The 24,298-nt window shown below is 33.8% G+C and overlaps 1 protein-coding gene across 7 annotated transcripts in view; it reads right to left on the bottom strand.

Annotated features, from left to right (window-relative positions):
* Window positions 1-24,298, bottom strand: part of LOC127834427 (E3 ubiquitin-protein ligase rnf213-alpha-like) — a 157,757-nt gene that overhangs the window by 90,884 nt on the left and 42,575 nt on the right. For all 7 annotated transcript variants that reach the window (XM_052360263.1, XM_052360260.1, XM_052360259.1 and 4 more), the window contains 14 exons: window positions 22,664-22,816; window positions 20,096-20,266; window positions 19,703-19,873; window positions 19,152-19,392; window positions 18,406-18,636; window positions 18,140-18,278; window positions 16,718-16,848; window positions 12,672-12,746; window positions 9,588-9,694; window positions 8,103-8,244; window positions 4,988-5,174; window positions 1,763-2,003; window positions 1,404-1,550; window positions 418-526 (listed from right to left, as the gene is read on the bottom strand). In XM_052360263.1, the coding sequence (XP_052216223.1) occupies window positions 418-526; window positions 1,404-1,550; window positions 1,763-2,003; window positions 4,988-5,174; window positions 8,103-8,244; window positions 9,588-9,694; window positions 12,672-12,746; window positions 16,718-16,848; window positions 18,140-18,278; window positions 18,406-18,636; window positions 19,152-19,392; window positions 19,703-19,873; window positions 20,096-20,266; window positions 22,664-22,816 (2,245 nt within the window). The remainder of the gene's footprint in view (window positions 1-417; window positions 527-1,403; window positions 1,551-1,762; window positions 2,004-4,987; window positions 5,175-8,102; window positions 8,245-9,587; window positions 9,695-12,671; window positions 12,747-16,717; window positions 16,849-18,139; window positions 18,279-18,405; window positions 18,637-19,151; window positions 19,393-19,702; window positions 19,874-20,095; window positions 20,267-22,663; window positions 22,817-24,298) is intronic.

Consider the following 24,298-nt stretch of genomic DNA (forward strand, 5'->3'; position numbering starts at 1 on the left):
TGATATTTGTTAAGATATTCTATAACACCAGAATGAACATATAGTACGGACAAATGGCATATACATCTTGCCGTCGAACAGACATGCGTATGGGTAAGACATTTCCAAAGCTTTCCCGCTTATTGGTTGTTTTGGTATAATAGTTTAAGCCACCTTTAGCTTACAAATAATACAATAAAGAAGTCAAATATGGGCAATTTTGATTGTTAAGTATCCAAAACTGCGTGTATCAAATAAAAATATTGTATAGATGACCTTTCAAATACTTAACTTTTTTCATAAATAATTTACATGCTGACACAATTTTTACGTGTAAGGGCAAATATTGTTAATGTTACTTGTAATTTGAAGGAAGGTTATGTTATATTAAATACATATATTGCCTATTATTTTCATTGTTAATCTATAACAAAATACCTTTCTGTTCACTGTTTCGATCATGTTCGTACACATCCATGCTTTCCTTTGGTGACTTGCATGCCACATCGGGCAATATGCCATACACTGAGTTTTTGTAATATGGCACCTAAAATTAACAGAATTTACTTACTTTATAATAAAGAATATATAACGACGTTTATAATAAATGCATATGTTATTTCACATTTCCATGTAGGATTGTTTATGCTCACTTGGTCATCGTCGACCTGAAATGGCCCAGAAGTCAACCGGGGTTGACTAGAAGCCTATTCATGTCACCCTGGGGTGACTTCAAGCCGACGCTAGTCACCTCCGGGTGACAAGAATCGGCTTCATGTCACCCCAGGGTGACATGAATCGGCTTCTAGTCACCCCGGGTGACAATCATCGGTTTCTAGTCACCCGTGCATTTTTTTATCAAACGGCACCACATCACATTGCGATGTCGTAAAAACCGCGCGCCCGTTCGACCAGAAAGCGACTAATTCCGAAAACAACATTATGCAAATAAAAATAGAAAAAAAGAGAATTTTAAAATCATAGAGTATGTGTAAGGATAAAAATATAGGAATCTGTGATAAAATGCATTTATGCATTTAATTCAAGAGTATGTGAGTGATGAATTCGAGCACGACGGTTGTGTTCAACATATTTCGATACAAGTCGGATGAAATTATTTGCAAGAGATGTCGACCACACGAATCGTGTATTTTTTTGTTGAAAAGGTAAAATTGTTGCCGAGGGTGACTTAATGCTGATTTCGAGGGTGTCTATATTCGGCTTGAAGTCAACCCCGGGTGACAAGAATCGGCTTCATGTCACCCCCGGGTGACTACAATCGGCTTCATATCACCCGGGGGTGATTAGCGTTGGATTGAAGTAACCATAGGGTGACAACAATCGGCTTCTAGTCACCCCCGGTTAACTTGTGGTCCATTTCAGGTCGGCAATGACCCTTTGGGCATTGCTTAGGGCTTTCTTACTGAATTTTTGTCACATGTTTGCATCTCCGGTATGACTTCTATGAGGTACAAATCGTTGTCTTCTCTTCTCCAAACATATCCTTGCTTGTCAACAACACACTTCAGAATCAAGAGATTGAACAGTAAGAAGTCGATTCCTTCTTCAACCTTAAAGAGATTTTTTGCAGATATTCTAGCAAGTATATTAAAGAGCCTTTATAGGGAGTCGATCTTTTTTAGTCTTAAATTTAAACATTGTTAAGTATGCTGGTTCAAACGGTATTTTATATAAACCTCAAATGTTTATTTTAAAATATTGTGTATTATCGGCTCAATTTTTTTATATATTCATGAAGACTTGAACGGTAATATGCACATACCTTTGTTGAAATATCGATATGAAACAATCGGGCACTTTTTTTACCCGGTACTGGTGTGTGCTCCCGCAAAAGTTGCACAATTTCGTTAATGTTAATGCGCTTTTCTTGCAAAGGAATACGAACAATTGTTGTCTCAACGTTTTGCTTTGCGGCTTCAGAAACTAAACGTTCGCCAACTCTCTTCACGTAAAGCGACTTGCCAACTCCAAACCGACTGGACTTGATCAATCGCGTTGATGAACTGAATTTAAATAAAAATCGTATGCGGCATTCAAGCATAGCCATGTATTTGTAGTTATCTTGCTCTTTTTAAATTATCTGCTGAAACGAGGAATAGCGTTTGTTAACAATATTGTTTACATTCAAATACACATTACGCTTGATTGTTGAATTTTGTTTCAGAACGGGAAGATCGTAATGGGAAGGTCGTTGTGAACAAGTGTAAACCAGTCTTATTTTCGTTTCCAATAAGGTTCGATAAAGCTTTAAGGTGTGAATCATTCCACGGTTTGTCATTAAGAATAAGTCCGAGTCACATTTCCAACTACGACCGCAACTTTCTAAACAAACACTTGTGTACGAACACTGCATTATTTCCAATAATTTATAATGTGGTTGTCACATGCATTATTGTCACCATGCGACGTATTTATAAACTGATATAGACCGAATATTTAAGGCTGACATATGGCTTTTAAAAAGGATCATCTAAGGTTTTTGCGAAACGTCCATGCGAGTGTTTTTAGTACCACGGCTGCAGAAATGAAGCCGCATTTTAACATTGAGCCTTTCAACGACCTTATACAGCGGCGGTATATAGCTTTGTCACATTTGTCACGGCGGCCGTATGGTCTCAACTTTCTACGGACAGTTTATGTTAAATGGCATCCGCAAATCTTACAAACATTTTGTGGTAAAATGTTTACCGCATCCGTACGGCATATGTTTTATTTATGGAGACATACGACTTCCGGCGTCCGTGCGAGCATTCTCGTGCGTGCGGTACAAACCTTGGACGTTGCATGCAATTCATTTAGTTTCAATGGGCTTTTCAGAAAAATCTTTCCTACTGAGCTGTATAGTGATTGGTAAACAATGTTAAAAAACAACGGTGTTGTATATAAATCATTTTTGATATTTTGGTATCAAATGCCATACCGCATACAGGGCGCCTTGGGACCTTTTTTGGTCTGGCTAGGGACTATAAAAAGCTACGACGCCTGAGGGAATTATAACTGCTTGCTAAATACTACGTCGATCCTTACCTCTTATTAACTGATGAATAATTGTTTATTAAACGTATTTTACTTTGGTAATAACCGTTTCATTGAAGTGTCAAAACGCTGCATAAGTATTCATGGTATTTAAATACTAATTGTGCAATCAATATTTGTGGTTATTTTGATAAGCTAAAACGTATAAGATAAACCGTCCAATTATGAATAAAATCTAAATTATTAAACTAGTAGAGACTTATATTTATAATATATATGTATCATATTAATAAAAATGATTGCGATTTTCTAACCATACCATTGTGACAATTAATGAAATAATACCTAGCAAAATGGAAAAAATTAATGAATGTAAAGATTATATAAATACAAAGTATATTGAATTCGTAAAAAGAGTTTATGTCATAATACATCGTTAAATAAAAAAACACATTAAATAAATACAAAGTATATTGAATTCGTAAAAAGATTTTATGTGATAATACATATTGCCTTAAGGCGCGTTACCAGTTATCTAACTTGCTTAGATATTGATTACGATAATCATTCCTACCAAAAGTTCTTAAAGATATAGTCATAAATGTGACATTTATAGTATTAAGACCTAGTTTTCACACACAGGTAACTCAGATTCTAAATTATGTTATATTATATACAATATATTTTGCAGGATTGAGAAATACATTTGGATTTTTAAGTGGTCACAAGATTTTTTACCAGAGTTTATCTAATGACCTGATTTACTGACTGTACGTGGACCAGATTCAAACGTTTCTTAGACATCCTCAGGATATAACTTCTGACAGTTTCATCAAGATTTCATCATACATACGGCCAATAGAGCGTTAACAAGTAAGATTTGACCCGGTCATTAAGATTTAAGATGGACTTGACCTAGATATTAGAGCTAGTATTTGGACGAACGCGATCCAAATTTAAATTGGTCTAAATATTGTTAAGATAAACTTTTCTGTAAAATTAATCAATATGTAGTCATAAATGTGGCTTCTGCTAACAGGGCTTTTGTTTGCGTTGACCAAGTGACCTAGTGGAGACGACGCTCATCTATAACGCGCGACGCACGACGACCTACACAAGACAAAGTGAGAGCTCTGACGAACTAAGTACGCAAATCATACAGATGTATATAGATAAGTATAAATAATCGCAGCTTAACAACTTATCACTAGACAAATACACAATATTTTTTATATAAATGACAAGATGTTATATGGTACATGTACGTGAGAACACGTGTTATTTAGTGGTTATTACATTGTATATAAATACATGTTGTATGCACCGGTTTTATAGAGCACGATGATAATTGCGAATATAGAACTTGATATGGGATTATTGTCTTAACAACGCTAATTATAACAAAATTGCTTTCTCGCTTGCTTTAGATCGCCATATAAAGATAGTGATGAAAAATAAGTAAGCAGTGTGTCGCGTTCAATCACATAAATAAAACAGAAAGCCGCTTTATTAAAAAAAACTTTGAAATGTGTATTATGCCTTGTTTAACACTTGCGAACACGTCTTTTTTTCGGCGTCGCGATTGCGATCAAACATCCAATTAACTGTAAATATTTTCCGACAAAGGTCTTTATTAATCCTACCATGGCATCTATTAATTTTAAATAATTATCCGGTCATAACAATATTGTTTGGAATAACGCTGTCAAATATTTCATATTTTCGAATTTCCGGTTATGGGTTTACAATGCTCCCGTGAGGATTAGTACACAGATTGTAATTACTCGATGCATATCAGTGTAGGGTCAAACATGCTTTCAAAGACTACACACCTACAAAAGTAAAATGTCAACGAGCTCAAAACTAAATTTTGCCTAGCCGTAACTAAGTTAATAACATGAATCAAAAATATGTTGCACATTGCTAAAAAACTAAATACTTAATACTATTTTTATGTTGTCATTTGTTACAGGATTATTGAAATTAAGGAATAGCACTAAAACGAGCATACTTATTAAAATCCATAGATGCAGCACAATCTAGTCTTCTGTTTGCAACGGTTAAGTGTTTTGTCACATACAACTTAACTTTTTGTGTATCGACCGGTTGCATTCGATGTAAATATTTGTGTAGAGCTATCCCAAAGCGAGACCAGTTTTCGTTCCTTGAATCGCAAATAATAAATAGTCTGTAAGGACCTGAAAGTGCAAACAAGAAAAATTAAATCAAACTATTAAACACCGCATAAAAATAAGATCTATAATGGCTGGTTTCTGTTTTAATGTTGTTACGTAATGGCAGGTTTGAGAAAGGTCGCGAACACACCAATACCAAAGAAAAGCCATACACCCGCAATAACAACGAAAAAGTTGCCATTTAAAACAATTTTATAATTTGTCAAACCCTTGTAGATATTTTTTCTGGCTTGTTTTTTTTTTACTTTCAAAGCCGCACACACAAAATTACAACAAATACACCTTACAGAACGAAAAAAGGACGCAAGTACAACATTTATGAAATTTGTCGCTCTTCTTGTGTGGTTCCATTAACAAGGAAAAATCATCCACAACACTATTTACCATGTCCACAAAGCAAAGAGCTGGAAAGGTCTTGATGGAAGGAACACAGCTGAAGGAAGAATACCTAGGAGTCACATTTGACAAGAGGCAAACTTGGAAGCCCCATATCAGCCGTATTGAAGGAACAGCCAGAATTAAACTTGCTTTGATGCGCAAACTTGCTGGAAGAACATGGGGTGCTAATGAGCAAATATTAAAAACCATATACCAGGGCACAGTGAGACCCGCAATGGAATATAGCTCAGCAGCATGGTCCACTACAGCCAAGACCAACTAGAAAGCCCTCGACAAGGTACAGAACCAATCACGGCGAATCATAACAGGGGCCACCAAGTCGACGCCCATTCCCTTCATGGACAAACTTACCGTCATGCAGCCACTGCATGAAAGAAGACAAACTAAAATACTACTACATGCTGAAAAGTTCAAATCCCTACCTGGCCATCCAATAAAAGCTTGACTTACAGAAGGTATTTAACATCGGCTGAAGAGAGGTAGTTTTGTACACTATGTGAAGACAATTAACAGACAGTTTGACTCAGCTCTGAAGACATTGCAAATCCAACAGAAAAAGGATCTGTCAAAAGTACAAATTTGACTTACTGTCCCATTACTTGATTAACAAGCACAAAATGAAATCATTAAAAGAAGTCATACCTTAGCCATGATTAACGATGATTTCCCATCAGATATGTGGACACATGTATACACAGACGAATCCGCTACTAGAGCCGTAAAAGACGGAGGAGCTGGGATCCTCATCAGATATCCATCAGGCAAAAATAAAACACACTTCATGGCCACAAGAAAGAGGTGCAGCAATTACAAAGCTGAGACAAAAGCACTCATGAAGGCAGCGTCTATGATTGATAACTCACCAAAAGATACCACCTCAGTAGCATTCCTCACAGATGCAAGATCAGTCCTTGAAGCTCTGATAAACGACACCTCCCCAAAACTAGCTAAACTTATGACAAGAATCAGCAATTACCACAACATAGCACTCCAGTCGATACCTTCCCAATGTGGAGTTTCATGGAACGAGGAGGCTGACCAACTAGCCAAACAGGGAGCAAAAAAAGAGCAACCAAATACCCAGGTTACATACAGAGAGAAAGTCGCCATCATAAAGGCAATCACCAGGCCCCAGCAAGAGCAAGATGCTTATAACCTGCTTAACAGAGCAGCACAAGTAGTGATGGTTCGACTACGCTCAGCAAACAACAGACTGAATGCCCACTTTTACAGAAAATACAAGCTGGTACCCTCACCACTCTGTACATGTGGAGATGAGGGACAAACTGCTGAACACGTTCTTCAAAGATGCAAAAGACACGATCAGGAGCGAGCTGCGAAGTGGTCCGAAGACACATCCCTCAACAGAAAATTGTACGAAACTGAACGCCAAGAAGAAGAAGAATAAGTCGCTCTTCTTGTCATTCGGGCGGGTATATGTGTCGTATTGGAATGCTTTCGTGTTTTGTTTTTTAATTTTAAACTACCAAAAACGCAAAACAAAAAGTACGATCAATATACACATCAGAACGACAAAACGATCCCGATGATACGTGTTTCTCTTTGTTCATTCCGATGGGTATATGTGTTGATTGTCATATTATCTTGTAGGCGACTTTTATACCTGCCAACAAACTTATCCGAATGAACGACCAATTTATCCACCAGGGCAAATAAATGACGAAAAATACGACAATAATATAAACTTTTCGTCAATTTGGCGGGTGAATGTGTCGTTCTTGAGCAATTTCGTGTTGATGGCCATTAAATGCGCTTACGCGCACACACTATAAAACGACAAATAAACCTGCCAGAACGAGTTAAAGGGCGCTAATAAGACAATATGATATTTTTCGCTCTTTTTTTCGTTCGTGTGTGTTGTCATAATGATGACTTTCTAACCCGTGACCACAACGATATGTCAGAATCAGCTACCTTCTTGAAATACATATACAGATAGAAGAAAAAACTTAAATGGTTTAGTTTTTGTAATTTAATACGTACACGTATAATCTAATTTGTACAATGGCAAATAATATAAAATTGCTATTGGTATATCAACCAACTGAACATCCAAGACATAGTGTTATTATTTCGTTATGCAATTTCGTACACACACCTATGTGTACACATGTCATATTAAGCAATAACTTTACAAAATGTGCTTATAACTAAGCATTTTAGCTGTAAAAACATTTTCTATCTGCTACTATTCAATTTTCAAAAGTAACCAAAGAATACAACCGAAAAGGTATCATTACGAGTAGTTGAAGGTCAAAATATAAAAACAATAATTGTTCATACACATGCACCATGAGGTCGGGTACCTAAATTTGATCCCTGTGTTATTTAAAAATTAAGCATTCAGCTTTACATGATTCCTTTCAACATTTAATGAAGACATTTTTTTTTAAAAAACGTTGTGAATCACACTTTTCTGTTTACTTAAAAACCGAATAAATAACCAATTCTAGCGTTCGTATAATTAATTGCAATTTTAATACCCCCATTATTGCTTAAGTCCAAAATTACCTGTTTTGATGGCTTTTTGCACATTCTCATTTATAAACTGAATCGCCATGGCACTGGTTTCGTATCCCAACGCATCCGCATTCACGAGACAATGTATTTTTCCACTTGCGGAAAGCATTGAACGCCGTAAGAAAATTTCAACCTTAACAACAGATAAAACAATTATGACAAACATAATGGCCATACACATGTATCTTTTCAATGGACTTTTTCTACTTATTGGCCAAATCACAATTTAAAAAATCAGTTACACGAAAAACGTGGTACACATAATCCCCGTACAGTTTTGTATTGCTTGGAGAAATATATAAGTTGTCTGTTTTCAAGAAAACATGTTCACTACATGCATATATAAATAAAAGGACCATTATAGCCATGCATAGCTCACCAATATTTAGACTGTAATACTGGAATCATCTACGCAGTGTTTTGTGTTTGTTCAATAATTCAACAAGTTCCAGCAGGGTGGGACCAAGTTAAAAAATATAATAAGAATTGAATACATAATGCAAGGAAACACTTTATAATATTACATACACAATTCTCACCCTGAACCTTGCTATATCTGAAATGATTTTTATTGGCAAAAATTTGAAAATCAACGAACAGAACTAATACAAATTTCTACCATCCAAAGCAGCCTAATAAATTGGGAGGGGAAGAGTTGTAAACTTTGATTACAACATATATAGGAAACCAGTTTATCCCTAGGACAGGGCCATAGCCGACCCCAGGGCAATAATCTGACCAAAACTTGAAAAGAGCAATCATATAATATTGCATAACAAATGTAAATCTTATGTGCCATGCGGTTTCAAATAAGACTAATTGTAAAGTTTTCACTATTTACATTAGATGGAAACAAGTGAACTCAGGACGGGGCACAGTGAGACCCACAATTAAATATAGCTCAGCAGCATGGTCCAGAGATATGAAAGGCCTTGCGGTAATAGTGAAGCATGTAATCCCCAGGGCTTCACTATTTGTTTACTCAGAGACATGAGTATTAAGGTTGCTGAGTATAAGACTTTCAAACATTTATGCGAACAAGTGAAGACAAGGTCGGCTCGAATTGTTACACCGGGGACATCATTTAAACAAACGTGGTAAAAGACCACGGTATGATATTATATTCCAAATATTACACCAGCGTGTCTTTTCATTGATGATAAGATATTTTAACTACATAAGTCTGTATTGATCATGTGACTCTTGGGCATTACCATTTTTGAGAAATCTTGGAAACGTTCTACTGTATGACTTAACATACAAAATATTCAACCTGCGGTTTCAGAGAAGAAGATTATAAAGTGTCTTTTTAAAGACATGGTGCGTGCGTGTTAGTGGTTTAGAAGATACATGTCAGATACAGTTTTCGTCAAAACCTCATTTTGGCTGAATATTTTTGTCGTTAAAATTTGAACGCAGACCTTAATGTTCTAATCTTGTTGTAAATGTGTCTTTCTGACGTTCTTTATAGCCTACCTCGTCTGAAGATGTGTATTCAGTACAGAGCAACACTTCGTCGGAGCATGGCAATGGTTTGGTGTCCTCGTGCATATAAATTGAAATCGTTACAAGCAGCAATTCATCTGTGAATAATTAGCTAATAGTTTTTCATTAATGTTATACACATCCCAGCACAACAAACACTCTTTGTGAAAAGGGAGTTCTCTGATATAGACATTCGGTGTTGAATTACTATAAATAAGTTTGTTTATTTAGTGATATGCCCGATATCGATAACATAAGCGATTAGATCCAAGTATTTCTATACCTCAAACGCTAAGATGCTTACCTATTCAGACATAGTCATAACAAGTGTTTGATCAAACATGTTTAGGATAAACAAGTATCATAAATATTTGTGTCGGGAGTTTAATGATCATAAAGTGTATTGCCTTATGTGTTCACTAGTAATACACAAGTACCCTGGAAAAGTGAAAGTAATTGACCTTAATATCATTAAGACGTGTCATTAAGAAGTGTTATCACTTAATATAATTAGGCATTTTAGAGATTATTAAGAACGTTTGTTTCATTTAAGGATAACGTTAGAGTAAACTTATGTTCGTTAATTTGCTGACTTGCACTTTCGAGGTATATTTGTGATTAATCTTGCGGGGATTATTTGAAGGGGGAAGTATTGCAATTTCCTGCTAGTGTCAATTAACATAGAACGTGTAATTGACACAACCAAACTGCTGCTTTGCTCTGATCATACATAAAGGCGTCTGTGTACGTATGGTATCTAGGTAGATAACTGTTGTGACACATTAAGCCGTTTTTAACAATTTCGTCGAAGACAAACTAAAAAGCGCCATAGTGGCTACGCGCACAATTTTACCTTGATAACTATGTTCTAGACTACCACATTGTTTAATAATTTCTTCATGAACTCTAAAAATGAGCATAAAATAACATACAATTTCATTTTATCTTTATAACGAAGATGCATACATATTACCATGACTTTAAAGCAAGCAACATGCTTCATACGCTTTACATGTCGTCATGCTATGCAGATTAATTATGCCTGGTTATTATAAAATGTAACATCGGGAACGAAAGTATATTGTCACTCTTTTCATAAAAGCAATATGCTCAAACGTCGAGTGTCCACTGTAGCCTAGATCTTTTAGAAAGCGGCATAGTATTTACGCGCGACAACAAATCTAGGTACGAGCCAATTTAACATGGTAATCATACATACCCTTCCACCTTAATCATTGCGGGTTGGGGATCATACACAATTGAGACGCCAGGTGTATGATCTGGAGCCTAGTATCACTATAAATGTTTAGTCAATATTCTGACTCACGTTTGAGTTTTGATTTTCTGAATTTTTGATTGCTTTGACAATCATATTAAATCGGTTGTTAATAAAAGCGTTGTTGCGTTTTAAATATGACTCAACCCGGATTTTAAAAATGAATATCTGCATATTCTTGTTGCTTAGATTTGTGATTGTGAGCTGACCGCAATTTTATTAAAAATGCATTGATACTAAGTTGAGTGGATACGCAAATCTAATTTAATGAGTGTTCTTGCTACTGGGTCCTGACAAAAACTTATAAAATAGTATTATATGATTTCGAAGGATAAAAGGTTCTTACCCGGTTACGTAAATATACATGTAATAGTTAACCATTATACTCTTGGGCATGTTCAATTTCGTTTATGTGCTTCGACCAAGATATCTCATTAAATCTATATTGAACAAATGATAGCCGAGGATTGGGGCCTGTTTTTATTAAAAAAATACATTGTGTGAACACACTTTGAACAAAACCATCGAGTCTTGCGTTTACAGATAAGAATGATTTTGAAATTCATTTTTAATTTTAAAAAATTCGCAATTTGCTTTTTTTTACTTCACATGATCTTTTATCCCATTACCATTTAAAGTTAAAAATAAATAACGCACCTTCTTTCGTCTAATTTTGATTAGGCTTCGCGGGCGCTTATTATATTATATTATTAAAATCATTACATTGACCTTATATTTATGTTTTCGATTACCGCTTTCGCTAAACCGTTAAATAATTGCTCTAGATTCAAACTAGGCCTAGATATTGTCAAAATAAATATTTTGAACAAGTTTTATTAAGATTAAGTATTAAATTTCGCTTCCAGAATATGAACGAAGATATTTTATTTTATTTTGAAATGGCGATATAGTTTTTGAGCACAAGTGATACAATTTTGAACTTGGGTAGACGTTGTCAAGATGAACATTCTGACAGGTTTAATCCATAATATGTCATTATAGTGGCTTCAAGAGTGGCCTGCATTGTTTTTTTTTTAAGTTTAACTTGCTGTTTTGATATTGTATATAAGTTACCCGGACTCGAACATGGCCGAGGTATTGTCATTACAGACCAAGTTTCATAGAGATTTAGTTTATGTGGCATAAAAACTGGTCATTAGGTTTTTTCCTAAGATTCAGCTGGTGACCTAGATTAACGAAAAGCGTGAACATAATTTAGAAATGAGTATCGTCAAGATCAATATTCCTACTAAATTCAACACAGATTGAATCATCACTGTGGATTCAAGATTACTTGAAAGTGGACGAATACACATTTTATAAAAGAGTAGACCTATGGAACTAGTTTTTAGACACAAAATGTAGCACAGATTCAAACTTGGCATTACTATTGTTGAGATAACCATTTGTCGAAGTTTAATCAAGTTGGAGTGATAAATGTTTTTTTTAAAGTGCAACAGTGTTTACGTAAGTTTCTTACTGGTTACCTAGATTGTGGACCCACTGGACCAAGATTAAAACTTTGTACCACTCGTGATCAACTACCATTCAGAATCACAGGGGTCGATTCGACGAATGAGTGTTTACAAAAGCGAGAAGAAGACTAGGCGTTTTGAAGTCTTTTAATATGTGTTAATTCGTGCTGTTTAGATTTGAGCGTCGTATCAGATCTCACAGCTTACCGGTCATGACGAGGAAATTATTTCCTTTGAAAACTATGAATGATAGTTACTTAAATTGAAGCAGGTCTGAATGAAAACCGATTTAAATACTTTTAGTCTAAGATACGAGCGCTTTACCTGTTTTGCACATAATAAGATACGGATGACCTTCATTTAAATGTCCTGGAAGTGTTCGGTTCAAATCGTCTCCTTCTGTAATAATACAAATCATAAGAGAACTTATATATAAATAAAACAATCGATTATGTAAGCACATACTTTCAATACGAATCGTACATTTCTTAAAGACGTTTGGTGTAGTTAAGATTCTTGCAGGCACTTGAAAAAAAACTACACTTCAGTTAAAATGTATATATTTGGCCAGGAACAAAACATGTACTGTAAAATCAATAAATTTCGTGTGGTACGAATTTTCGTGGATTTCGTTGGTCCGCTGAACCACGAATTCAAGTAACAGCGATTATTTATACATTTAAAATCCGAAATCGATCATTTCCGTATGTCATTTCCAACATTGTCTTTTGTTGTCGGTAATCCGACTTATTTATTTTTTTTATATAATTACTTCACTTCAGTACGTCACATTACACTATATCTTGACTAATTAAAATAGTTCCGAATTAAAAATGGTGTTGTTATATTCCACTCATTTGGCGTAAATTATATATGTTTAAACTAAGATGTTTATGATTACTTAGTATGATAAGAAATACGATGTTAATAATTACTTAGTATGAATAACAAGTAGTGTGTTAATATTAAATATCATTGTTTACGCAGTTTTCAGATTTATCACCTATTTAATTAGTGCCAATTAAAGTTAAAAGAGACGAGAGAGATAACAGTTTTATTTTGGGGACCTTATTACTCAATTGTTACTACTTGGGAACCGATTGCGCTGAGAATTACAAATATTTTCAAAACAACATTGATGGCAATTGACATGACGCCAACTGTCAATCAAATCCTTATCTAAGAATTGATCTACCAATCAGCGATCGATAAATCGGGCGCGCGAGTTAGCAACGAACTTTCCGCTATTTTCTAGACAAGCTATCTCTAGGTTCACTTTTATTGTAACGAGTTTCTTTTAATTTCCTCTTTTAAAACGTAGATAAGAAATGGTTTAAGGGTGTCAATGGGGATTATGTAACTTGCATAATCGATATTCTGAAAGATTTGTTGGTGACATTGAATTTATATCGTTCCCAAAGCCGAAAGAGATCTTGAGAAGTGTAAGTGATGGATAAATGCATGCGGTCGTCCCCACGAACAACTGAACGTCAACTCTGTAAAAGACAATGGCAATATCTTTTTATCGAATATGCTAGCAGATTTAAAAAGTTAATATTATCGATCTGATCATCGCATAACAGTTCATGTTTTTTAATAGTTTTACCAGTTACTAGGTGATTAATAGCAGCAATATTCATCTGCATTACTTTACAAGAAATAAAACCGAGCATGAAGCCTACTTCGTGCTGTGTTTTATTACTCTGATAGTAATTGCCTTAATTGTCATCATACATGTTATTTGAAGGTGACACATGATATCTTATCTTATTAACGGTATCTACACATGTGCAGACAAGTGGTGTCACCAATAAAAGCTTTTAATCCACACTCGGAGCTCGAATGCATAGTTCTCATTTTTAAAACGAGTTTCGTTTAATTTGTTCGGATAAAAACGGAAATGAAATATGGCAAAAAAGGTGTAAATAGGGTTTATGCAAATCTGACATTTGGTATCCAGAAAGATAAGTAAGATGAATAAAATTTATACCGTTTCCAAAGCGGAAATGCGGTCTTCACAAGAGCGAGGTGAAGCTTCAAGAATTTACGAGATTCCGCTTATACCCCTTATAGAACATTAATTTATTTATTTTTTAATTGAAATATCATAAAAGCAATAACTTAGCATTTTTAAGTATGAATTATGTCACGTGTGCATGTAAAATAATAGAGAATTTTGGTACCCACCTCGTGTAACTTAACTAAATCCCCGTTAAAAATCGAGTTTTGTGTGTCAAAAACAAGTGGAAACTCCTTTTTACTATTTTAATAAAGACGTATCGATAAATGCTATTGTAAAAGAGTTAATTATAACTGATATTAGTTAACCAATAAATGCGGTAACTTGGTGGAAGTCGGAACCTGCGCGAGCGTCTGATATTGGTAGCTTTATTAATTAGCATGACCGAATTTCCCTTCGCACAAAGCTAATTTATATCAGACAATGACCAAACTTATTGTGTTGTTTTGCGCTTTCAATTAAAGTGATTGATAAATGTCCCACAAGTACTCGGCGTCGAAAAGCGCGTAAAACTTCACCGAATTATTAGGAATGGAGCGCTATCCGTGTCAAATTCACGGGGAGGGGGAAATGTTTCGGTAATATATTTGTAAATAACATGGGCAAATACCGGTGAAGTGTAAATTTATTGCTAATACCACCATGACACGTAATAACGGATTCGATTTCGGTAAACGCGCAAGCGTTTGAGAGCGTGTTTAATATACCGATTTACACGTTATAAATAGCTGATGTTCTCTAAAATCGTATATTTTTTGCATTTGCAGAATAACTTAATGATATCAATTCCTTTACAAGTGTAAAGGGTGTTAACAAAGTCCATAAAAAGCGTCAGCAATATCGCGTAAATCTATATGCAGTCTATAGGCAAAAAAGGCATTTTGGTGTTAGCTTGTCTTGGTTTGATAACCGCTTAGCCACGTGATTAAGTGGGCGGAGCGATCATCGATAAGACATCATGTCAATTAGCGAGCGGGACCAACAAGTGTGCCACTTTATCGCTCTTATCAACAATTATCGGCAACACTTTCGTGCTTCAGTGCACATTAACCTCAAGTCTTGCTGTCAACACAGGTTAGCAGATAATGCTTCGTTATCACTTTGGGTTTTTAATAAAAGTTTAATTATTATGACGGTCTGTCTTTCCCTAAAATTTGAAATCCACGAAATTACATATCAACGAATTAGTTGTTTTTTTATTTGCAATCCACGAAATAGCGTGTCAACGAATTAGTTGTTTTTTATTAAACCACGAAATTTCATACCGACGAATTTCTATACGTTTATATTATATAAAATTAAAATTCAATAATTTTAAATGTCTTTTAAAATTTTGTCTGCGACGATAAATGTGTACTTGATCATAATACACGTCTACTGTACCAATATGTACCAATATGTATTAGGTTTATTGTAATTGTGAAGCAATAGCAATGCATAAGGAACAAGGAACAAGGAAATATGAACTATTTATGTCGGAAAGTGAATGTTGTGAATATGGACTTACTGTTTGAAGGTTAATTTAATAAAGATCCAATTTGTTTGTTATCAATATATATATATATATATATATATATATATATATATATATATATATATATATATATATATATATATATATATATATATATATATATATATATACTACGCGTTGACAAAAATAAATAGAAGTATCAAAGTTTTGGCCATATTTCTCAATTGACGTCTACACATGTAATTGATTCATAAACAGAACAGAGGTTCGAGGTAATCATTTCTTGTGAATGGATTATTGTTCATAGGCTGGTATCCTAGTGGAATGTAACTGCACTGATTGCAGGATCGTAGTTATTTTTACTAAATCTTATATTAAACAGTATTGACGAATAACTGTGATTAAACAACATTTTAAGTATAAGATTCAAAACAATAAACACATCGTATTTAGAGTATTTTTAAGAAAATAAGTGAATGTCCAAGTTTTTACCTATTTACTTATGTTGTTTATTTAATTACATTTAGAAATTAGGTTATTTTGAATTTTCATCAATTAGTCAAATGACTTATTTGTACAGTGTATAAATAAAACTTGCGTTTGATATTAACGAAATTTGTTAACACTCTAAATCGACTACATGCAAATCGGAAGCACATTATCATCGCAGGAAAGTATTATGCAACGCCTTTCAGCAGAACTTACACGATAATGTACGCAAAAAACAAGCATACTAAAATCACGTATAATGAAAAAATGATAGAAAAAGGATAACAATCCGTTGTTCACTTAAAAGGTTTTAAATATAGCGGCTTATTCTAAATAGAATTGGAGAACATACATGAACTGCACATTCATAAGTTGAAACACTCTTACGTGCAAGGTGTTGAAGTACGATGCCCAAGTGTTCAAGACTTAAGAAATCGCTGTTGGGTGCAGATACTGATCCAAGGAAACTCTCCCAGCATTGCTGCAAATCACTTATCAGTGGGACACAACCGACGTTGCTAAAAATATTACATTTGAAACCAAGTTTAATAAACAATAAAATAAAGCATTAAGATCGGGAAATCATACTATATGTCTCCCGTTTCTCATCAACTCTTTTTAACCACGTTTTCCGAATAAAAAAAACTGGTTATTAGATTGGTGAATGTCGGCGGGCGGAATGAGCTTGTCCGGGCCATAACTTTGTCATTCATTGTGAGACTTTAAAATCATTTGGCACATTTGTTCGCCATAATAGGTCGGTGTTTCATGCAAAACAAATACGTCGATATATGCATCGACAAGGTCACAATGTGAGTTCAAAGGTCAAAAATGGCCATAAATGATCTTGTCTGAGCCATAACTATGTCATTGTGAATTTTTAAAATTACTCAATTACAATCATTAGATAGTGTGTCATGCAAAAGAATTACGTCTATATCTCCCAGGTCAAGGTCACACTTTGAGTTCAAAGGTCAAAAATGGCCATGAATGATCTGTCCTAGCCATAATTATATCATTGAATTGTGAGATTTTAAAATTACTCGGTATATTGGTTCACAATCATTGGGCGGTGTGTCATTCGAAATTATTACGTCGATGTCTCCAAGGTTAAGGTCACACTTGGAGTTCAAAAGTCAAAACAAGGTCATAAATGAGCTTATCTGGGCCATTACTATATCATTCATTAATTTTGTTAACAGTCATTGGACGGGGTGGCATGCAAAAAAATTCAAGAGTTGAAAGATGAAAATGACCATAAATGATAATCGCATAATAATTCTTAAAAATCGCCATAAATTAACTTCTCTTGTTTTGTGAAGACAGCATGAAAAATATTATGTGTCAATGCAGCAGGTGGGGATTATATACGTCACGTCTGTTACAAAGCTCTAGTTATAAATATATTTTTTGAAAACCTGGTTTTGTGACAATTTTGTCCCCTTGTTTATCTATTGACATACTGAAAATGACGTCATTTAAAAATAACGTTTTCGAAGCAGTGCTAAATGTAAATCGGATAAAATACTTTTCATCATTGGTTTTACGTTAAATGACTGTCTGTTCGTCATACATAAGAGATTACCTATCTTTAGGAATAAACATATTATAAACACTGACTAACGAACCATAGAAAATTATCTGATATTCTTTGACAGAAAAGCATATCTCCTTTATGAAAATCGAAAATAATAGTATCTTTCCGAAATATGTATTGCTCGCCAACATTAACTGGGCAATACCAATTATAGCTCATGGTCTGTTTAATTAATTTAAAAATACACCAAACTGCATAGAAAGAACACCTACTTCGTCTGACTGCCATTTGCGCTTGTTACTGTGCGGTAATTAGCCAAAAATCCCCACGTTTTGGTTATTGCCTGTGTTGTTTCTTTTTTTGCAACTACAGTCCGTTCAATCCCTCGTTGTTTCATGCACCATAACATAGCTGTTAAAATGTTTGAACGAAAAATTGTTTTCGATTAATTCGACGTTAGCACTACTATACTATAATTTAATATATCAAAACAAATGTAATAGAAATGATGTTTATTATGAGATTTATCGCGAATTACCTGCTTTTGTATTTAGGGATTCAATGTCCTTCCTATCAACATGTTGAAGAGACTTTCTTGCCAATACATCCGAAATTTTCGCGTTCAAAACAAGTTTATTCACAAACTCAGTTTCAATAGTACTTAATTCTTCGTGCATCGAAGAAGTGGAAGATGTTGAAAAGCTGGTATGCATTTTGGATTTTCTTTCTGCTTCAATTCCTGCCGTTGACATTGCCAATTTCAAGGCATCTTGAATATTTGAAAAAAAATTAACATAGTATACGTATGCATTTTCAATTTGCTTTAAGATATATATTGCTTTAAACTATAAAGGTGATGATATATTTTATAAGGCGGATCCATTACATGCAAGATTCATTGTCGCATGTACAAGTATTTTTATGGCTTGTGTTTGTCCTTGTATGAATGTGATATGAATGTGATGCTATATGACTTAAGCTATATAATCAAAACGGTATGTAGTTGAAGTTGAAGATGTTCCTTTGTCATAATGCATAATTGGGTATTTAAATGACATTTAAATGAATTGTATTTTATTAACTATTTTATTTTAATTGTGATGTTAAGAAGTTATGAACACTTGGAACCGGTTTCAGCACAGTTTAAATAAAGGACATAATGCTTTAACACTGCTTCTGTATTGATGGTGCAGCTGATGCTTCACCGTGTGTATATTAGATTTCGGTACTATTTGAATAGTCTTACTTACGTATATGCATTTATATAACCTAATTTTCACTTACCTGGAGAGCATGCTTTTCTTACAGTCGTAAGGAGTGGGTACACGTCATTCGACATCATACCTTCCATTTTAACAAGTTCTCTTTGTAGTATTATTAGTTGCCCAATAGTAAAATAGTTAAGATAACTATATTCTTCTCGCTTTGTCTTAATGTACTGCAACCATGTTTTAAGACATTGTTCCATGAATTTAGCTATTTCAGGAATTATTTCCTTCAATCCTTCTTTTTCAGATTTCCGGCCCTTATTGGAAAAAATAAAAAATAAATCCGTGATTTACAGTTTAGTTCAATATTATGTCTTCATGAAGTTCAGTTGACTACTATGTATGCATACAGTTCAGTTCATTATCATGTATGAATACCGTTCAGTTCAGTAGGTTGTAAGCATAACATAAAACTAGTTATTAGCTCTGCTTAACGTTCAGTTTAGTTCATCATCATGAATGATCAGATCATTTTTATGCATGCATTAAACATGGATGCCACATTATGCGTATAATTTTATAACAAGACTATCAAACAAAGTGTAAGATCAAAAATGTAAAACTTACTTTCAAAATGAGAGTGTCATTTCTGTCACTGAATTCAAGATTAACACATACTGGACGAGAAGTATGTGTTGTGTTGCACATAAATTCTGCTTTAAAGTTGTAGAACAGAACACAGCCAGATTCACACAATTTTTGGTAAACGTTTCCCACCCGCGAAACGCTGTCGAAAATCTGTTATATGATAACATATCGACATTTTAATGATTTCATTGACACGCATATATATATATATATATATATATATATATATATATATATATATATATATATATATATATATATATATATATATATATATATATATGTATATAGTCATGAAATATAGAACTGAATTGTAGAAGCAATGTTAATGTTTATGTATAGATGCCATGGTATCTTATAAGTTATTCTCACCAAAGTAAACATGTCAACATCAACTTCTTTTTCTATCGTGTCGTCTGCATTTTCCCCAGAAACAAGCATGAGTCTGCTGTGGAGATCTTGTACTTCAGAAAGGGTATAGCTTCGTGGTTGTCGTTTTCCGTCTTTTTCTGGCACGACCAATCTTAGTATTTCATAATCCACCTTAACCAAAATAAAAAGTAAAATGCAAATTATCATTCCATACCTCATTTTAACGAGTTCATGAACTTTTCGAATTGAGAAGAGGTTCTCAAATTTTGCAATATTCAAATACGTGAGAACTGTAATGATCGTCCCGATATATGATTACGGCAGATCCCAAAATCGTCCAGATCAGCGTCTAGAAAATTCCTAAATCTGGTAACACACTTTTCAATTAAACTTCAATCGACCTTGCGACAGAGGTACGAGTAATAAATTCAATAAATGACCAACATGATTCATGACGTCAGCAACAACAAAGAAAACCGAATTGCAAAATGTAAATATCAAGATAAAGAATGACATTAACTTTCAAATTGAAGAAGCGATTTTTGTATTACTTTGAAAATCGATTTTACTCTTACTCTGACTCGCTAACGCGAACCGCAAATTTACTGTTCTATGATTATCGAGTGTTGTTTTTTTCTCAGATTGAAAATCCTTTATAAATTGCAACTATCGCGCTAGGTTTAAATTTGTGCCAGCATGGCCATTCAAATCCAAAGATTAACCGCTGCGAGTATCTAGCTGGCTCTGAGATCGAAACTTAAACGCTTAAGGCAAAAATCGTGTTTCTGCGAAAATTAAGCGCTTTCTCTGATCGACAATTACCAACATCTATCGCGGATATTGAGTTAGGTTCATTGTCGATTAAGCTCTGTCATCGACATACCAATATGAACTGCGAGTATCTAACCAAATTTGAATATTAAGCCGACCTTAACAAACTAATTCAAACACAATCAAGCTAATGTGATATCCAAGCTAGCTCTAATATGGTTATACAAACGCAAACCGCTGATTAATGGCGCATTATTTGCTAAAATTAAAACTATCAAATAAAAATAGAATATTTACTAGTTTGACAATAACGCTTCTTTGGAAACCAAAAAATTATGCATTAAATTTTAGATTGAGGATACATATGCGATACATATGAGATACATATACATATATAAATATGTTAATTAATAAACATTTTAAATGATATGGAATCAATGCTAAGGTGTTTATTGATTTTAAGTCTCCCACCTCTAAGCCTTTTGTTCATGCGCAAATTGGCAGGCCTGTGCCAAATATAATTTCAGTTTCAAAATATAGATTGTTGATAAATGATGTTTTAATTAGTTTATCATTTATGGTATCATAATAAAGATAAGCTTGTCCATTGACACAGATTGACATCAAACATTGCTCTCATTGAAGGAATTTTTCTCGCTTTCGTAACCTAGATGTAAAACAACCTTCTCTCACATTACTTCTCTTTAAGTCACAAATAATTTGCATTTTAAAAATTATTGAAATTCGTTATCTGGGAAATTACACAATGGGCACTTCCTTAGATCTACATATCTAATGAAATATTTACTGTTCAAATGTATATGTGGTTCTTTGTGTAAATGGTATCTAGGTTTTCGAGTAAGAAGCAAAGGTAATATGTTAATGTACCATCCTCATGTATTTGTGTTTTACAATTGTGTAAATCAGTTTGTCTGATGTTCAACTTGAGCCATCTTTCCAGTTTTGAAAAAAAAATCTGTACTGTGGTTTATTAACCCATTTGCGCTTAACAGTGATTGTTTATAAACTATAGCAAATCCATTATTACACAATACGGTTTTAATATTTTTGTACAGATTGAATTTATATTGTTCGTTTATTGTGGAGTTACGATAAAATATTACATCATGTAGTGTGGGATTAGTACATATCATATCTTACATAAATACCATTCTTCGTTGCGAATAATTGTTATAGAATACCAAAACAAAACATGGTTTGACAAAACAAATTGGTGTTATTGAAGATCGGTAAGTGTTTAACCTCCGGATATTTCTGTATTTGCTTAACATGCAAGATCTTATTGCGATTGATTTCTTTTATAGAATGGAGGCCCAAACTATAATGTTTTTATATTGAATAAATGGATGCATCTTGTATTTTAATTTAGATGAGATAAGTCAAATGAGTACTTCTGGTAACAATAATGAACAAAAAAGTAAATAAACGTTATTGTTCGTACACTATTTAGAATGATCGGTTCTAATGTGACACAAATCGCGCACTTGTCAATAATGATTGTGGTCACCTTGTCATGCCTGGTCATAGTGTATTTCCATGTGATTCCACCCTTTGATATGCAAAGTACCCTCTTACAATACATTACAGAGAAACTGCTAAAAGAAGTATTTAAGTTATAGATCAGTGCGATGCATGAAAAGCTGTGCACGATGACTATATAGTTTGTGAAAACAAATATTTAATATTATAATACATAATATTATCATTATTTTTTATAACGCTTTATAACGACGCTTTTTATGTTTATGTCATCATGCAGGTATCGCACAAACTAACCTCATTTTCCCCTTTGTAGCCTTCTTCAGCATTTCCAACAATGTACATGCCATCAGAATTAATTGCCTCTGCCAACATCAGTGACGTGACTTCCACAGACCCGTGAGCCTTTTTAATATCCTTGAGCCAATCCAGTTGTCCGTTTGTGTCAATCTGCACAGTGTTATAAAAGAAGTATAAGATACAGATAAACGTAACCTATCTTAGGCAATTCTTTAACAAAAGCTGCAATAGACGAATGCATTCGATAGATTTTAAATAAAACAGTTTTGATACAGGTTATAAAAGATCTTTAAAAGTACATTTAGAACCATGCAAGTTACAACGTATTCCTATTTTACAGTTGCTTGTATTCAAATTAATACTTATGTTGTGCATAAAGTATGCAAATACAATTTAAGTCATTTTGTCTAAATCTGTAATAAACACATAACCATGAACGAAAAAAGTTTAATAAAACCGAGTCATTAACCGAGTCATTAAATTCAAATCATGTATTCAAATATAATTTAACTCTCATCTGTGGCAGACCATAAATTGTGTACATGTAGTGAGAATAATCAAAGAATGTAGTTGTATTTTGTACAAGGACGAATTTTCGAATGTTCAAACAAACAGGGACGCAGCGATGGCAATTAAAGTGTTACTCCAATTTGTTTTACTGAATGATACGATTGGGGTGTTTGTGTGGTCCGTATGTGAATTCAAGGAAAAGACAGGTAAAGATTCCGTTTAAGGCGAAAGTCAACTAAAGCTCTCACAAATTAAAATGTGTACACAATATACGTTATAACACTCAAAATGTCATTGCTGACCTATATAATCTTAACTGTTCATCAGTTTGTCACTGTCATATTACAGATTGTTCTTAAATTATTTGTGATTGCTCTTATTTATCAGACAACGTGGATGGAGTTCATCGATTGTCAGATAAACATTTTTCGCAAATCAAGATAAATGTTGTATTTATTAATATACAATTTATCATACAATCTGAAAGAAAGAAGCCATCTCCTCCCTGCATTTAGTTTATCACTTCTTCATGGCTTAATTGGGGCTGTACGTAACAGTAGAAGTGAATACAATCAAGACGCGTCTATCATACCCTGATTTGTTGAATGAGATGTATGACTTACTTTGATGTTATGTCGAATAATACAGAACATACTCAAAACTTCAATAATTTAAAATCGCAGTGCTATTAAATATGTCGAAAATGATTTACATATACCCAATTAATATTGAGATTAAGTGTTTTGCATAGAGAATACCGAATAAGGTAAATACGTTTACATTAACTGTAAAGAAATACATGAAGCTTTGCTTGATGGTTTCTCCAAACAACAAGAACTCAGATTCAATATGTCTTTATGTGGACGCTGATTAATGGAACTGTTGATGCTTTTTAATGATAGATTACTCTGATATTTGCATTTGGGTTATATAATACTGTTTGTAATAGCGTCAGACACTTGTCAGTGATCGATGTTGAAATACGTTTTCTGCTTTTAAAACATAGTCTAATACATATTAATCATGAGTATGAGAAAGTTAATTATAAACAAAAACAAAAACAAAAACAAACTAAGATCGTATTTAAAAAGTGTGAATCACGCAGACTATAATTCATTGTGT

The sequence above is a fragment of the Dreissena polymorpha genome, chromosome 6 (genome assembly GCF_020536995.1).
Source record: "Dreissena polymorpha isolate Duluth1 chromosome 6, UMN_Dpol_1.0, whole genome shotgun sequence".
Lineage (NCBI taxonomy): Eukaryota > Metazoa > Mollusca > Bivalvia > Myida > Dreissenidae > Dreissena > Dreissena polymorpha.